Consider the following 18,202-nt stretch of genomic DNA (forward strand, 5'->3'; position numbering starts at 1 on the left):
ACATGTTCATTCCTTCAATCGTATTTATTTAGCGCTTACTGTGTGCAGAGCACTGTACTAAGCGCTCGGAAAGTACAATTCGGCAACAAATAAAGACAATCCCTACCCAAAATTGACTCACAGTCGGGGGGGGGGGGGGGGGGGGGCAGACAACAAAACAAGTAGACAGGTATCGATAGCATCGATATAAATAAATCGAATTATAGATCTTTCTTTTCCAAATCAACCAACGGTATCTATCGAGCGCTCACGAGACAAGGCCAGGCCAGAGCAAATGAAGAGGGAAAAACAAATTGGCCAATTATTCTCTGGGACGGTGCTGCAGACAGATTTAAAAAGCATGTCGCGAGACAAGCTGACGCGATTCTCGGCCTGGTACCAGCATATAAAACCTCCTGCAGGATTCTGCCATGGATGTAAATCTAAGAGGCCCAGCCCGTCCGAGGTCGTAACTGAAGCGGCAGGGGAGGGAAGCAGAGACAGAAAGACGAAGGAGACTCTGTCAGTGGGGGGAACCCCCCGCTCAGCCACTTGGGGCCTGGCGACTAGAACCCGGGCCTGACAGTCCGAAGGACCTGGGTTCTAGTCCCAGCTCCACCACGTGTCTGCTGTGTGACCTTGGGCCAGTCGCTTCACCTCTCTATGCCTCAGTTACCTCAACTGTAGCAGCGAAGTACGAGCACGAGAAGCCCACGTGGGACAACCTGATTGCCCTGTGTCTACCCCAGCGCTTAGAACAGTGCTTGGCACATAGTAAGCGCTTAACAGATACCAACGTTATTATTATTCTTAACTGTAAAAATGGGGATGAAGACTATGAGCCCCATGTGGGACAGGGATTGTGTCCCACCTGATTACCCTGTTTAGTGCCTAAGTGGGTGCGCACATGGTGGGAACTAGCCGCCTCACCACGTTGTGTGTAAACCATTAACGAGCTCTGCCTGGGCGGGCCCTGGTGTCCGCCCACACTTGAGTAACTTACTAGTGTATTCCTCCCATCAGGGAAGCTTTCACACCAAATTCCTCCCAAAGGGGAAGCTTTAACACCGTATTTCCCCCAAAAGGGAAGGCCGATCGTCGCGTCTAAATAATTAATTCAATCCGCCCTGCGGAATAAATTCTATACAAAACTCAGGTTTTCCATCCCCGGCCTCTCTCTCTCTCTCTCTCTCGCCGCGCCGATTCCGAAAGAACCTGTCCCCGGCGACGGGTGACACCACCCCAGTAGGTAGAACAGTGCCTGGCTGTTGTAAGTGCTCAATACCATAAAAAACCAACAAAAAACAAAAACCAACAAAAAAGCCTGTCGGCACCCAGTAGTACGCGGGCCAGAAACGCGAGCTCGGGCTGAGTATGATCAGCAGCAGGGGAACGGTTCCAGGATCTGGAGTTCCACCAGGACCCTGCTGTTTCGAAGACTACACGTGCCAGAAGCCCAGGGATCCCATATGCCTGCCCTTCCACAACTGCTGCCTGTCTTCATGCCACCGTGCTGGGTTCACTCCTCCAGGTAATAAATGTGGTATTTGTTAAGTACTTTCTTTGCGCCGGGCGCTGCACTGAGTGCCGGGGTGGATACAGGCAAATCGGATTGGGCACAGTCCTGGGCCCCCATGGGGCTCACAGTCTCAATCCCCGGTTTACAGAGGAGGTAACTGAGGCCCAGAGAAGTGAAGTGACTTGCCCAGCGTCACACAGCAGACAGGTGGTGGAGCCAGGATTAGAACCCACGTCCTTCTGACTCCCAGGTCTGTGCTCTAATCACTAGGATACGCTGCCCAAGTGCTTAGTAGAATGTTCTTCACACAGTAGACGCCGAATAGATACGATTTACTGATTGACCGATAAATGAGTCCAACCGCAGGAAATGCTAATCGCATGAAAAATGACAATTAGGAAGGATGACGATGACTGGTTTTTTTCCTATTTTTTCTGAGATCAGAATGAGCTGAGACTGGTATATAAAAATTTGGGTTAGATGTGGGGAACGAATTCTGTTCGGCAAAATCAGGATGAGCTGCAGATGATTCTTCCTGCTAGAAAAGGGGAATACCATGACATCGGTTTTCTACAGACACAGCCCTCGTGTCTTCCACAATCATTCTACGTAAAAATACATGGAATTTAACGATGCTTTTGTGGCAGGCACTTTTTATTTGCCTTAAGTAGGGGAATTTTTCCACATGGCTTACCTTCAGGTAGAGGTACAACATATTTGGGGAACCTTTCAATTTTCTGAAATCAGATTCAAGTTGGAAGGTGTTGGCCGGAATTGCTGGGAGAACACCCGCAGCAAACGGGTCTGGGATCTTCTCAGCTTCCTTTGCGTTTTTCCGATGCAAAGACTGACACACAGTTGGTACGTTATCTTTCACCTTGGAATGGGGTCTGAAAAATATTTCAGAAACTTTAGTCAGATCCTCAGACCGGCACTGCAAATAACCTCACTGGGGGCACGGAACGTGTCTACCCGCTCTACTGTATCGGATTCTTCCAAGCTCTTAGTACGGTGTCCGGCACACAGTAAGCGCTCAATAAATACCACTGACCGACCGATCCGGAATAAGTAAAACAGATAAAAAATCTTATATTACTTCAAGAGTGCAAGAAGTATTCTGAGCACAATATGAAGAACACATTAGATAGCTCTCCTAAAGTATTTCTGCCTTCTTAGTTGTAAAAATACAATCAATAAGCGACGCTTTCCAATGCTCACGGTAAAACTTGAGCAAAAACCTGATCTGGGTAAATGACAATTATGCATCCACATTAATGGGCTTCTACTTCCCAAATAGCTCAGTTTTCTGGAAAAAGAAAAAAATCTGGAAGCGAGAAGCAGAACAGCCTAGCAGAAAGAGCACGAGCCTGGAAGTCAGAGGACCCGGGTTCTAACTGCAGCTCCATCGGAGACCGCGTGACCGCGGGCAAGTCACCTACTTTGAAGCCTCAGTTTCCTCACCTGGAAAATGGGAATTTAATACCTGCTCTTCCTCCTACATAAGACCGTGATGTCCGTGTGGGCCAGGGGCTCTGCCTGCCCTGTTTATCTTGCATCTGCCCCAGCGTTTAGTACAAAAATCTGCTGCTAATAGATTGTCTCCCCCTTTTAGACTGTGAGCCCTGGTTGGGGAGGGATTGTCTCTATCTGTCGCTGAACTGTACATTCCAAGCGCTTAGTACAACGTTCTGCACACAGCAGGCGCTCAGTAAATATGACTGGATGAATGAATGAAAGTTAACGACATTCCCTTGGCAAACTGCTGTCGGAAGAGAAACAAAAAGCTGAGTGTAACATTCACTCTTTTTCTACTCACAGCTAAACAACAGTTAGACTTCTGGTGCACTCCCGAGTAAATCTCAGCGAGTTATCCATTTAAAACTGTCCATTTAATAATTCCCACCGTTTTAATATACCCACTCACCGCAAGGCTGGGGCACCACCGATTTCTTCTATTTTTAATACTTTTGCTTTTGGTGTGTCGCTTCCAGGGTCGGCTTCTTGGATCGGCTTGTTTGTCTTCGCAGTGGTCGAGCTCGGTAGCAGAACTGGGGGATTTACGAGCTCGCTCTCCAAGGTGGAGCTGCTGGTGGTAGTCTGTGGCAAATCAGCATTTTGCACCCGACTACCAATTTCTTCAATGGCAAGCGTTTTAAGAGGCTTCTAAATGGAAGAAATAAGAGTCCTTGCTTAATTCTGAAACCTGTCAGTGACTATTTTAATGATGCAACTGATACGATTAGGCGTGCAAGTTACTAAGAGGCCCTGCTCTTTTCCCTTGGACAAGTTGCCCCCGCTCCCCGGGTGACGGGATGTAGGCTGAGCGGCAATCACTCAAGCTACCCCCAGTACAGAAGCGAGGGGAGGGGGAAGACCCAATGTCGAGCCCACTCCCGGGGAGCCCTTCCTCAGCTGCTCCGGGAAGCAGCGGGGCCAAGTGGAAAGAGAACGGGAATCGGAGGAGCTGGATTCTATGCCTGAATCAGTTCAGTCCCGCTGTCTGACCCGGCTAAGTCGCTGAACTTCTCTGTGACTCAATTCCTTCAACTCCCGTCTCAGACCGGGAGCCCCGTGTGGGACAGGGACTGTTCTCTCCTGATTATCTTTCATCTACCCCAGCACTTAACCCAGTGCTTGGCGCCCTGTAAGCCATTAACAAATACCATTACTATTATTATGAGGCACCAGACCATTTGGGGTACTTCCAGTGTGTGACCTAGTGGATAGAACACAGGCCTGGGAGTCAGAAGGACCTGGGTTCTAATCCCTGCTCTGCCAACTGTCTGTCCTATCACCTTGGGCTTCGCTTCGCTGGGCCCCAGTTACCTCATCTGCAAAATGGAGATTAAGACTGTGGACCCCATTGGAGACGGGACTATGTTTAAACTGACCGTACTGTATCTACCCCGGCGTTCACTTCAGTGCTTCGTACGTAGCACGTGCTTTACCAAATACCACAGTTATCACCGTTACCTTTTATCCGATTCTTTCCCCCCACCATGAAATCTTATACCCCTGGACTCTGTCTTACGTTGTTTTTGTGTTTCATACTATTCCATCTTTCCTCACGTTTCCGTTGTCAAAACTTTACTCATCCCATTTTTAGACCGAGAGCCCTCGGAGAGCCAAGGACCATTTTCCAGCACTTAATACAGTGCTCGACACAGAGTAAGTCTTTAATAAATGCTATCAATAATGACGGCGTGTGTTAAGCGCTTTCTACGTGCCAAGCACTGTTCAGAGCACTACCGCCATCCCTATTAACAACAATAGGGAACAGGGTACCTGAATATTTCAGCTAGCACTTTATCTAAGAACGAAAGTACAATAATGCAAACAACGTAAAAAGGTTGAAAAACAAAACAAAAACTGGTACTTACAGTTGACCTAAGGTGCGGTGGTTTGTCAATTGGGCTTATTAAAATTCGCTTTTTGGATGATTCAGAACCGCTTTTATTCCCTAGCCCCTTTTCAATTAATTCCTTAAAAGGAAAATGTGAAATTGTGACATCCAAAATAAGACTCTAAGCATTACGAGCACAAGAAACTTCCATGTTCACGGTTGAGATCACATAATAACAAATACGTACTCTGTTAATTTTGGACAATTCGTTTACTGCTTGCTTGTTTCCAGGATCCAGGTTCAGAACTGTCTCAAAATCTGAAAGGAATATATCAAAGGCTAACGTCAACCAAAGGCTGGCTAGCGTAAGTGACGGCTTTCCATTTGAAGTACGGGGTACGAAGGGATGGCTAAACTCATTGAGGAAAGGGAACGGGTCTCTTATATTGACTCTCCCAAGCGCTTAGTATAGGGCTCTCCACACAGTGAGCTCTCAATAAATACGACTGGCCGACAGCTGCTCGGATCATTTTTCTACGGAAACGTTCAGTCCGTATTTCCCCATTCCTCAAGAACCTCCAGTTGATGCCCATCCGCTTCTACATTGAACAGAAACTTCTCGCCATTGGCTTCAGAGCACTCAGTCGCCTTGCCCCCGACCTCTCCCAACCTCCCGCTCTCCTACTGCAATCCAACCTGCCCACTTTGCTCCTCTAATGCCAACCTACTCACTGTACTTCCCTCGCCTCTACCTCATCGCCCATCTCTCACCTACATCCTGCTTCTGGACTGGAATGTTCTCGCTTTTCACAAAGATCACTCTCCCCCACTTCGAATGATAATAATAATGTCGGTATTTGTTAAGCGCTTACTATGTGCCGAGCACCGTTCAAAGCGCTGGGGCAGCCACAGGCGAATCAGGTTGCCCCACGTGGGGCTCACAGTCTTAATCCCCATTTTACAGATGAGGGAACTGAGGCGCCGAGAAGTGGAGTGACTTGCCCAAAGTCACACAGCCAAGTGGCCGAGCCGGGATTCGAACCCACGACCTCTGACTCCAAAGCCCGTGCTCTTTCCACTGAGCCACGCTGCTTCAAAGCCTTAATGAAGGCATTTCTTCTCCAAGAGGCCTTCTCCAATTACACCTCCGTTTCCTCTTCTCCCACGCCCTTCTGCGTTACCCTTGCACTCATTCATTCTTCCCTCAGTCCCACAGCACCTATGCACTTATCCATAATTCATTTTTATTTATATTGATCTCGGTCTCCCCTTCGAAACTGTAAGCTCACTGTGGGCAGGGAACGTGACCAATTCTGTCTCATTTTACTCTTCCAAGCGTTCTGTACAGTGTTCTGCACACGGTAAGTGCTCGGCACATATGATTTATCGATTGCTGTACCGCTATGGAAGTTTTGGGGATGTTTCCTCCCACAACACCTGTGGCTCCGATAGAAGATTATCCACTAACTAGTGGACTCGGGATAGGACAAATCAGTTGTGCACAAATTGTGACATGTGAAATAAAACTCTAAAGTAAGCACTACAAGCACAAGACTTCCACGTTCACGGTCGAGATTACCAAATAGCAAATAAGTACCCTTTCAATTTTTGGACACTTCGGTCTCTTCGCTAATTTTCAAGAGAAAGCAACAGAAGCCTTTTCAGCTCTTAGAACACTGGGAAGGCTTGGTCACAGTCTTCATCCCCATTTTTACAGTTGAGGTAACTGAGGCATAGAGAAGTGAAGCGACTTGCCCAGGGTCACACAGCAGACACGTGGTGGAGCTGGGACTAGAACCCAGGTCCTTCGGACTGTCAGGCCCGGGCTCTAGCCGCCAGGCCCCAAGTGGCTGAGCGGGGGGGGGGTCCCCCCACTGAGAGAGTCTCCTTCGTCTTTCTGTCTCTGCTTCCCTCCCCTGCCGCTTCAGTTACGACCTCGGACGGGCTGGGCCTCTTAGATTTACATCCATGGCAGAATTCTGGCAGCATATGCTGGTACCAGGCCGAGAATCGCGTCAGCTTGTCTCGCGACATGCTTTTTAAATCTGTCTGCAGCACCGTCCCAGAGAATAATCGGCCAATTTGTTTTTCCCTCTTCATTTGCCTTCAAGGCCTGGCCTTGTCTCGTGAGCGCTCGATAGATACCGTTGGTTGGTTTGGAAAAGAAAGATCTATAATTCGATTTATTTATATCGATGCTATTGATGCCCGTCTACTTGTTTTGTTGCCCGCCTCTCCCTTTCTAGACTGCGAGCCCACTGTTGGGTAGGGATTGTCTTTATTCGTTGCCGAACTGTAAGAATAATAATAATGTTGGTATCTGTTAAGCGCTTACTATGTGCCGAGCACTGTTCTAAGCGCTGGGGTAGACACAGGGAAATCAGGTTGTCCCACGTGGGGCTCACAGTCTTAATCCCCATTTTACAGATGAGGGAACTGAGGCCCGGAGAAGTTAAGTGACTTGCCCACAGTCACACAGCTGACAAGCGGCAGAGCTGGGATTCAAACTCATGAGCCCTGACTCCAAAGCCCGTGCTCTTTCCACTGAGCCACGCTGCTTCTCATATTGTACTTTTCAAGCGCTTAGTACAGTGCTCTGCACACAGTAAGCGCTCAATAAATACGACTGAATGAATGACTATGGCCCGCAACTCTGCTCTCCCCGTGCTTCTCACTGTTTGAACTAAATCAATCGATCGATGGTATCGGTTGAGCGCTTACTATGTGCAGAGTGCTATACTAAACACTTGGAAGAGTGCAATACGATAGAGTTGGTGGAGGGCAACTGGGCGAACTGGTTGGAACGGAGGCTACCTTGAAGATGCTTTGCTTTCCCATCCGGGATGGGAATTCAACCCACATATTCCACCCACCACTGAATCCCCTCGGTCCCAGCTTCACGACATCGCTAAAATCCGCCTTTGCCTCTCCATCCGAAGTCCTACCACGTTAATACAATCACTCATCCCACCCCACCTGGATCACCGCATCGGCCTCCTTGCTGACCTCCCGGACTCCTGCCTCTCCCCAGTCCGGGCTACACTTCAGTCTGCTGCCCGGATCATTTTTCTACAGATGCATTCAGGACGTGTCGCCCCACTCCTCAAAAAATTCCGGTGATCACCCGTCCACCGTCGCATCGAAGAGAAACTCCTCACCGTTGCCTTTAAAGCGCTTCATCACCTTGCCCCTTCCTACCTCGTCTGTCTACTCTCCTACTAACAACCCAGCCCGCAGACTGTGTTCCTCTGGTGCTGACAATCTCACTGTGACTCCACCTTGCCTATCTCACCACTGACCCCTCACCCTCGTCCTCCCTCTGGCCTGGAAGGCCCCCCCTCCTCTAATCTGACCGACAAGTACTCTCCTCCCCTTCAAAGCCTTACTGAAGGCACCTCTCCTCCAGAAGGTCTTTCTTGATAAAGCCCCTCCTTTCCTCTTCTCCGCCTCCCGTCTGTGTCGCCCTGACTTACACCCTCTGTTTCTCCCTCTTCCCACCCCCACAGCACTTATGCATGCATCTGTAAATTACTTTTTTTATATTAATGTCTGTCTTCCCCCCTGCAAGACTGCAAGCTTGTTGTGGGCAGGGAATGTGTCTGTTTATTGTTATACTGCACTCTCCCAAGCGCTTAATACAGTGCTCTGCACACAGCAAGCGCTTAATAAATACAACTGGATGAATACTAATCTGGAGATCCCGAAGGGTCTGCTCAAAATCCCGACGATTTTGTGTTTCTGAATTTTTTCAGAATCGAAAACGGTAAAACAACGGCGATGAGGGGGCACGGCATGAGGGACAGGGACTGTGTCCGATCCGATTATCTTTACCGCAAAGCCTAGCAGAGCGCTTGGAACATAGCAAGCACTTAAATAATGGATGGTATTTGTTGAGTAGTTACTGTGTGCAGAGCAGCAGCGTGAAGCAGAAGCAGCGTGGCTCAGTGGAAAGAGCACGGGCTTTGGAGTCAGGGCTCATGAGTTCGAATCCCAGCTCTGCCGCTTGTCGGCTGTGTGACTGTGGGCAAGTCACTTAACTTCTCCGTGCCTCAGTTCCCTCATCTGTAAAATGGGGATTAAGACTGTGAGCCCCACGTGGGACAACCTGATTCCCCTATGTCTACCCCAGCGCTTAGGACAGTGCTCGGCACATAGTAAGCGCTTAACAAATACCAACATTAGAGCACTGTACTCAGCGCTTGGAGGAGCACAGGCAGACGTACGCCCGGCCCTCGGGGAGGTTACAATTTAGAGGGAGTTTAGGTCACGCTTATTACCATCTGAGACAGTTTCAAAAGCCAACAGTCACGGAGGTATCTTTGCATCCTAAATTAACACCATTTCCACGGAAAACGGTTACCACGAAACCACTCCCCCCTAAAACATGGCTCTCTGAGAACATAAGGCCATATTCTACGAGAACTCCCTGTGCACACAATGGGCCCCGCCGAACAAGGTCAGAACGGCGAGCCCCCTACTTCTTCAGAAGGGACCTCGTGACCACGAAAGGGAAGAACGTGGCTAATTCAGACCCTCAGCATTACTCTTTCTTGAATGATCAGGTCGCTTCAGGCGGGCCGCTTCCGGGGGGGACGAAACGTTAGGCAAGAGCCACGGTGTAGAGAGTTTAGCATTAGTCAAGAAAGAGCTTACCCTCTTTGGCTTCACTGAGCTTTCCCAGGGCAGTTCTGGCAGTCGCTCTTCTGGCGTAAGCTTTCGAATAAGAGCCGTCCAACAGAATGGCCTGGGTGCAGTCATCCTCTGCTTCTTCGTACCTTGATTCAAGATTAAACAGTTACTACAGTATTCTATTCACGAGAGCACCCGTGGTAATCGCAAAGAACAAACGGTCAACTGAAATGCAACTAGTCACGCAGAGAAGCGACGTGGCCCAGCGGATGGAGCGTGGGTCTGGGAATCAGAAAGATCTGGGTTCTAATCCCGGCTCTGCCACTTGTCTGCCGTGTGACCCCGGGCTAGTCACTTCACTTCTCTGTTCCTCAGTTACCTCACCCGTAAAACGGGGATTAAGACAGTGAGCCCTGTGCCAGATAGGGCCTGTGTCCACTCTGATTAGGTTTTATCTACCCCAGTGCTTAGTACGGTGCCTGACACATAGTAAGCATTTAACAAATACCATAAAAAAGACACCAGCGGTGATTTATTTGTAAATAAACCTAACCTATTCCTAAATTCAGTCCGCCTTAAGAACCCACCCTGTCTATTAATAATAACGTCGGTATTTAAGCGCTTACTGTGTGCAGAGCACTGTTCTAAGCGCCGAGGTAGATACAGGGTAGTCGGGTTGTCCCACGTGAGGCTCACGGTTAATCCCCATTTTCCAGATGAGGTAACTGAGGCACAGAGAGGTTAAGTGACTTGCCCACAGTCACACGGCTGCCAAGTGGCAGAGCCGGGCTTCGAACCCATGACCCCTGACTCCCAAGCCCGGGCTCTTTCCACTGAGCCACGCTGTCTATTATCCAATCAATGAATGGCATTTATTGAGCAGGCAGTCAGGACCGAGCATCATCTATCTATGCACTGGGGAGAGCTCAACAGCAGCAGGGCAGATGTTCGCCTTCTCTTAGTTTACTGCAAAGGTGCTTTAGTCTTGGAGGATATTTTAGTCCGCTCTAATGGTCTTTACTGCGCTTAGTCAACTGCCCGGACAAGTACAAGCACGGGCTTAAAGAGAACATTAAAAAGAACTGAAATGTGGTTTCTAAAACTCGAAAACTAAACTTCCCAGAGGGAAATGGATCATTCAGAGGAATAAAGCTTAAAATCAGTGAAAGGAATCACGATGGATTTTTATATCACCGGACCAGAATTTCGGCCAATTTGGTCTCCACCGGAAAGGTGGACAAGTACAGTGGATACTTACTTTTGAATTTTTAGATACGCCATGGCTCTGTTAGCGGGAAGCAGAGCATTGGTGCCATCTGCTGCTATTCCTCGGGTGTAGCATTCGATTGCTCTTTCGAATTTCCCCTCTTTGAAATAGCCATTACCCTATCAGATCACAGAAGGAGAAACGAATATAAGACCGTGTGCACAGCAGGCCTCTTCACGTGCGCCTTGAACATCGACACGGAGAGGCAGATTCAAGGACACCGGCAAGCGACGATCCGCTGGCGAATATACAATTTCGCGATACTAAAAATTCTACCGCCAGGGATATCGTCCCTTGTCTTTACTTCACCGTTCTGGCCGTGCGAATCGGAGATAGCGATTATAGACTCAGTCGCACCTATCAGCCGTCATATCGTTTCATCGGGGTTTAACCGTCTCCTTTCCCTCCAGGACTCACTAGGTCAAAGAAATACTTAAAATCTTTATCTACCCCTTTAAACTCCATCACTCTTTGTGACTCTCTCTCTCTCTCCGCCTGGATCACCACCGTCTTGCTCAACTGGAGAGACCTGTCAGTCACTTCAGTCCACAGGCAGATGAGAAAAAGGACGGTGACGGCGGCGTCGTAAAGCCCTCCTTTTAAAAGTCGCGGGTTCCAGCCCCATCCTGGCCTTAGAATAACTTCACTCCACTCTTAGGGTAACAGGGTTGGACAGACAGATATCCGAGCCAACTGGAACAAGTCCGAGGCTTGTACTTTATCCAAACAAGTCCAAACATTTATCTATAATGATAAAAGTAATAACTGTAATATTTGCTAAGGGCTTAGTACCGGCTAAGTACTGTACTTAACTCTGGGGGAGATTCTCTACTTAGCACTAGGTGGGTGGGACTGTATTTATTACAGACCACATCATAAAGTATAATATTTTGAATGCACGGTTGAAGGCTGAAGACCGAAGAGTGGGAAACGCATGGCCGTAGGGGAGCATTTGAGAGGAGCCCTTGATCTTGGGGTGGGAGCAGGGTTTTCAGTTGGCCTAGTGGGCCTGGAGGCAGAAGGACCTAGGTTCTAATCCACCATTCGTCTGCTGGGCGACCGTGAGCAGGTCACTTGGCTTCTCTGTGCCTCGGTTACCTCATCTGGAAAATGGGGATTGAGACCGTGAGCCCCACGTGGGGGGAAGGAGCTGTGTCCCACCTGATTACCTCGTATCTACCCCAGTGCTTAGAATAGTGCTTAGAACATTACCCTATTTATTTTGTTAATGAGATGTACATCACCTTGATTCTATTTATTTGCTATTGCTTTAATGAGATGTTCTCCCCCTCGATTCTACTTACTGCCATTGTTCTCGTCTGTCCGTCTCCCCCGATGAGACCGCAAGCCCGTCAAAGGGCAGGGACTGTCTCTATCTGTTGCCGATTTGTACATTCCAAGCGCTTAGTACAGTGCTCTGCACATAGTAAGCGCTCAATAAATACTATTGAATGAATGAATGAATGAATGGTGCCTGGCACACAGTAAGTGCTTAACAAATACCATCATCACCTTTATTATTATTATAAAAGAAAATCAGGTTAGAAGTAATCCCTGTCAAATCAATTATATTTATTGAGTGTTTCCTATACGGAGCCCTGTTCTAAGTGCTTGGGAAAACACAAAAGAGCAGAGTAAGCAGACGTGTTCCCTGCCCACAGTGAGCCTTGAATATACATGAATAACAGATATGAACATAAGTGCTGTGGGGCTGAGGGAGGGGTGAATAAAGGATGCAAATCCAGGGGCAAGGGAAATGCAGGCCAAGTGGGAGAAGAGGAAATGAGGGTTTAGTCGGGGAAGGCCTCTTGGAGGACATGTGCTTTTAATTAGGCCACGAGGGTGGGGAGAGTGATTACCTGTCAAGATGTGATTGGGGGGGAGTTCCAGGCCAGAGGCAGGATGTGGGCGAGAGAGAGAAGCGGTGTGGCCCGGTGGATAGAGCACAGACCGGGGAGACGAAAGGACCTGGGTTCTGATCCCGGCTCCGCCACTTGCCCGCTGTGTGACCTTGAGCCAGTGACTTCACTTCTCTGTGCCTCAGTTACCTCATCTGTAAAACGGCGCCCCATGCGAGACAGGGACCGTGTCCAACCTGATTATCTTGTAACTACCACCGTGTTGAGAAGAGTGCCTGCCGTAGTAAGCGCTTAACGGATGGATACCAGTCTAAAAAAAGGCAGCGGCCAGACAGAAGAGACCTAAGTGCACTGAGACCCGAGTGCACGAGCAAAGTGCGTGGGCTGGACGGCGGGAGGAAATCAGAGAGGCCAGATGGGAGGGAGCAAGGCGACTGAGTGCTTTAACGCAGACGGAAAGGAGTTTCTGTTCGATGGGTTTCTGTGGGTAGGCACCCACCGGACGTTCTTGAGGAGCGGGGAAACACGTCCTGAACATTTCTGTAGAGAAATGATCCGGGCAGCAGAGTGAGATACGGACTGGAGTGGGGAGAGACCGGAGGCGGGGAGGTCGGCCAGGAGGCTGATACGGAAATCCAGGTGGAACTGGATGAGTGACTGTATTAATATGGTAGCGGTTTGGATGGAGAGGAAAGGGTGGATTTTAGCCATGTTGCGAGGGTTGAAATAAGAGGATTTAGTGATAGACTTTATATGCGGGTTGAATGAGAGGGAGGAGTCATTTATTCATTCATTCACTCTGTGTGCGGAGCACTGTACTAAGCGCTGGGAAAGCACAATTCAGCAACAGAGACAATCTCTGCCCACACCGGGTTTACAGTCTAAAAAAAAATAAATAAATAAATCGGGGTATTCGTTAAGCGCTTCCTATGTGCAAAGCACGGTTCTAAGCGCTGGGGGATACAAGGTGATCTGGTTGTCCCACGTGGGGCTCACAGTTTTAATCCCCATTTGACAGATGAGGTAACCGAGGCACAGAGAAGTTAAGTGACTTGCCCAAGGTCACCCAGCTGACCGGCGGCCGATCCGGGATTAGAACCCGTGACCTCTGACTCCCAAGCCCGCGCTCTTTCCACTGAGCCTCGCTGCTTTTCTCTAGAAGGGGGAATATATTGCCATTGGGAATGTGGAATGATAACGCCGAGGTTATGGGCTTGTGAGGCAGGGAGGATAGTGGTGCTGTCTGTCACTAGTGAGGGGAAAGTCGGGGGGAGGACAGGCTTTGGGTGGGAAGATGAGGAGGGCCTGTGAAAGAGAATGAGAAGGAGGGGCCAGAGAGATAAGAGCAGAACCAGGAGAGGACGGAGGACACTGCTGCTGAAGCCGAAGTCGGAGAATGTCCCGTCCCACGCGGGTAAGTAGAAGGGAGACCAGGTAATTTAAATCCCTATTTTACAGCTGAGGAAACAGGCAAAGATGTTACTTGTCCAAGGTCACGTAGCAGGCAAACGGTAGAGCTGGGATTAGAACCCAGGTCTCTTGACTCTTGCTCTTCTCACTACGCTATGTCGCTTAAGAATCCGCACCTAAAAGAATCGTGAATTGGTGTCCGATTTACCGGAGCTAACATCGGGAGAATTTTAACTCTAGTAATTTCTGAACTAGTAGTTTGACAATCGAGTTAAAAATGTAGAATACACGAAAGGCTTTACCAAGTCTTTTTCTGAAATAGCCTCCTGCTTGCGTCGTCGTTCCTCGATGTGTTTTTTCTCTTCGTCGTCTGGGCCAGTCGCTACATTGGTTTCCTTTGTATTAAAATCTCCTTGAGAAGTCAGAGCCTGCAGAGAATCAAAGTCAACCTTATTAATCTTTAGGAGTAGAGTCACGGTGTATCAATGCAAAAAATACCTTCTACAAGGTGAATGCCCATTGTGTAGAAATTAACAGAGCATTTAATAGAATTAAGAGGAAATGAAACAGATTTTCTATTATCCTGCACTCTTCTCTTTACCTAGCACGTGCGATGTGTCTGTGTCTGAGGCAAGGGCCCAGGTGACTCAGTTTCTCCTATGATTATCCAAGGGGAATTACAGAATACTTCTCATAACCCGGGAAGGTAAAGGAGTACTCGGGAAGGGGAAGGGGAGAACGAAGGACAATTATTGGGCTAACTGGCCAAACTACACCTTTTTCTACATATCAAGACAAGTGGCCCGTAGCACAGGTCAGGTTGATGGGGATGGGATTTCTCAAGCACTTACCCTGCGTCAAGCACAGTTCTAAGCACTGGGTTAGTCAGAAGTAAATCAGGTCGGATACGGTCCCTGTCCCTGATGGGCTCACAGTCTTCAGTCCCATTTTACAGATGAAAAATTAAGTGACTTGCCCAAGGTCACGCTGCAGACAAGAGGCAGAGCCGGGATTAAAACCCAAGTCCTTCTGATTCCCAGGCCCGGGCTCCAGCGACTAAGCCACGCTGCTTCCCTGGATCTAGAATAGATCGCTATTTTCCTTCTGTGGCTTCTCATGTAGATAATCCAGTTCTAGGATCCCACTCCAGTCCGAACCAGCCCGGCTACCGCTGCGGCTTCAGCCCGCACACTCTCACTTGCACGTGTGCTTGAGGGCCATTTCTTGACCTCCGTGCTTGCCAGGTCTGACCTAGCTCCCTCCCTCTTATTGAAGAGGGCCCAGAGCAACCCCTTTAAGGGTGGGCCACGCATCACTTCCCCCTCCTCCCCCATCCAGGTGCACCTCTCCACTGGCCAAACCCACATCTGTGCAAAGTCACCCGGTAGGGCCCGTGAGGGTTGGGATTGTCTTGCCCAACACTCCAAAGCAGAGTGCCACGCACTCGGACCCACGGAAAAAACGCGCCGCAGGAGAGAAGATTAGGAACCGCTGTCATGCTCCGGGCGGTAAAGACCCTATCCTGCAAATCATCCATTTTCTGAAGAGCATTGGTCCAAAAGCATAGTCACAGCGAGCTGTGCGTGTGCCTGTCTGAAACGTGACATGATAATAATGTTGGTATTTGTTAAGCGTTTATAATGTGCCGAGCACTGTTCTAAGCACTGGGGGAGATACAGCGTAATCAGGTAGTCCCACGTGAGGCTCACGGTTAATCCCCATTTTACAGATGAGGTAACTGAGGCACAGAAAGGTGAAGTGACTTGCCCGCAGTCACACCGCTGCCAAGTGGCGGATCCGGCATTCGAACCCGTGACCTCTGACTCCCAAGACCGGGACGTTCGATTACGTTCAGGGACGTTTCTCTTCAAAACCACTTTGGTGCCAACGCGTTATATAGTCAGTTTTCTTCGGCTCGCGAATTAAACACTAGCTAGGAGTGATCGAGATGGGTATCAAAAGCATCCACGCGCCACTCTTCTTCCTGTAGTCCCGGCCCGGGTCCTGGTCTGGGGGGAGAGGACTGCTCAGAGAGACATGAGCCCTGCATTCTAGTTCCGGTTCTACCCGCTGAGGCTGTGCGGGCAGCGGCCAAGGTTTCCGACGAAGACCCACCGAGGCATCCCGGGGGCCCGAAGGCCCAGCTAGGACCCTGAAGATACCTGATCAACACGGTGGCAAAGACCCTACCGAGGCTACGGGTGGCCACCAAGGAAAACGCCCTCCGGGCCCCGGCGCCGGAACGGCAGCGTAGCCTAGTGGACAGAGCGCGGGCCTGGGCGTCCGAAGGACCTGGGTTCTAATCCCGGCTCCACCGCTTGTATGCCGCGGGACCTCGGGCAAGTCACTTCCCCGCGTCTCAGTTGCCTCATCTGGAACGTGGCGATTAAGACCGTGAGCGCCACGTGGGACGGGGACTGCGTCCAACCCGGTTGGCTTGTATCTACCCCAGCGCGTAGTACGGTGCCTGGCGCATAGTAAGCGCTTAACCAATACAACAGTTATCACTATTATCATCTGTTGTCTTTGGAAAGATGTGTTCTACTGAACTGGAAGCTCAACTGAGACAAGATGGGAACCCCAAATTTCTGCACAACCAGTATTCTATTCAGACTCTTGGGTGTTCATGTCCTCTGTTGTTCCATACTACTAATTTCACGGGGTGGGGGAGTTTCAGAGGATGAAAGGTTTAGAAAGAATGCACATGGGTGCCTTTTAAGAACTATGTTTTTAATTCTGCGAGTTAATATAAATCGAATGGGATAAAATTCCCATTACTTTCATTCAATAGTATTTATTGAGCGCTTACTACGTGCAGAGCACAGTACTAAGCGCTTGGAATGGACAATTCGGCAACAGATAGAGACAGTCCCTGCCCAATGACGGGCTTACAGTCTAATTGGGGGAGACGGACGGACAAAAACAACAGCAATAAATAGAACCAAGGGGCTGTACATCTCATTAAGAAAATAAATAGGGTAATAAAAATATATACAAATGAGCACAGTGCTGAGGGGAGGGGAAAGGAGAGGGGGAGGAGCAGAGGGAAACGGGGGGAAAGGGGGCTTAGCTGAGGGGAGGTGAAGGGGGGAAGAGAGGCAGCAGAGGGAGCAGAGGGAAAGGGGGAAGCTCAGTGTGGGAAGGCCTCTGGGAGGAAGTGAGCTCTCAGTAGGGCTTTGAAGAGGGGAAGAGAGTGAGTTTGGCAGAGGCGAGGAGGGAGGGCGTTCCGGGACAGCGGGAGGATGTGGCCCGGGGGTCGACGGTGGGATAGGCGAGAACGGGGGATTACGAAAGACAGATGTTTGTTCCGTTTTGCTTTGCTGTCTGTCTCCCCCGTTTAGACCGCGAGCCCGTTATTGGGCAGGGATTGTCTCTATCTGTTGCTGAACTGTACATTCCAAGCGCTTAGTACAGTGTTGTGCACGTAGTAAGCGCTCACTAAATACTACTGAATGAATGAATTAATAAAAGATGAACTCTTGACAAAACCTTAGTTAGAAAACTGAAATTCCCAAACTAAATTGTCTTTTGGAACTCTGCAGGCATTATGTTGTAGTGTTCTTCCTTTTTTCTTTTTTTTAAAGTTGCATTTACTATAAGCATCCATTTTTCTTACCTGATTAATTTTCTTCAATTCATTTTTGGCTTCAAAATTGTTTGGATCTAGTTCTAAGACCTTCTCGTAATCTAGGAAAGAGACATGGGCACACAGTTCATAAGAAAATAGAAGATGAAATGTTAAATATACGAAAAGTGACATTGATTAGGTGAAGATCTATGTTCTGGGTCAGAGTTTTGTGACTTGAGAATCAATCAGATCAAAGAGAACCAACACGGCCAAGGGGAAAAAAGCTCAAGCTGGGGAGTCGGAGAAACGAGTTCCAGCCCCACCTCTGCCAACTGCCTGCTGTGGATTCTTGGGCAAGTCATTTCACTTCTCTGTTCCCCCTCCTCCTTAAGGCTGGGAGCCCAATGTGGGACTGATTAACTTGTGTCTACCCCAGCACTTAGAACCGACCACAGCAAGCACTTTCCAAATACCGTTAAAAAAGAAAACAAACGCAAAAAAACAATAGTAATTACTGAGTACTTACTTCCTGCGCCGATCTGTACTAAGAGATTGGGAAGGAACACAGAGAATGGCCACCCTACCTCCCTTCGAAGAGCTTACAATCTAACGAGGGAGGCCGACACTA

At 49.0% G+C, this 18,202-nt stretch overlaps 1 protein-coding gene across 3 annotated transcripts in view; it reads right to left on the minus strand.

Moving 5' to 3' along the window:
• Positions 1-18,202, minus strand: part of RPAP3 (RNA polymerase II associated protein 3) — a 45,607-nt gene that overhangs the window by 2,104 nt on the left and 25,301 nt on the right. For all 3 annotated transcript variants that reach the window (XM_029056411.2, XM_029056410.2, XM_029056412.1), the window contains 8 exons: positions 17,623-17,693; positions 14,309-14,434; positions 10,729-10,856; positions 9,495-9,616; positions 5,089-5,159; positions 4,879-4,980; positions 3,423-3,661; positions 2,193-2,388 (listed from right to left, as the gene is read on the minus strand). In XM_029056411.2, coding sequence (XP_028912244.1) covers positions 2,193-2,388; positions 3,423-3,661; positions 4,879-4,980; positions 5,089-5,159; positions 9,495-9,616; positions 10,729-10,856; positions 14,309-14,434; positions 17,623-17,693 — 1,055 coding nt within the window. The remainder of the gene's footprint in view (positions 1-2,192; positions 2,389-3,422; positions 3,662-4,878; positions 4,981-5,088; positions 5,160-9,494; positions 9,617-10,728; positions 10,857-14,308; positions 14,435-17,622; positions 17,694-18,202) is intronic.

The sequence above is a fragment of the Ornithorhynchus anatinus genome, chromosome 2 (genome assembly GCF_004115215.2).
Source record: "Ornithorhynchus anatinus isolate Pmale09 chromosome 2, mOrnAna1.pri.v4, whole genome shotgun sequence".
Lineage (NCBI taxonomy): Eukaryota > Metazoa > Chordata > Mammalia > Monotremata > Ornithorhynchidae > Ornithorhynchus > Ornithorhynchus anatinus.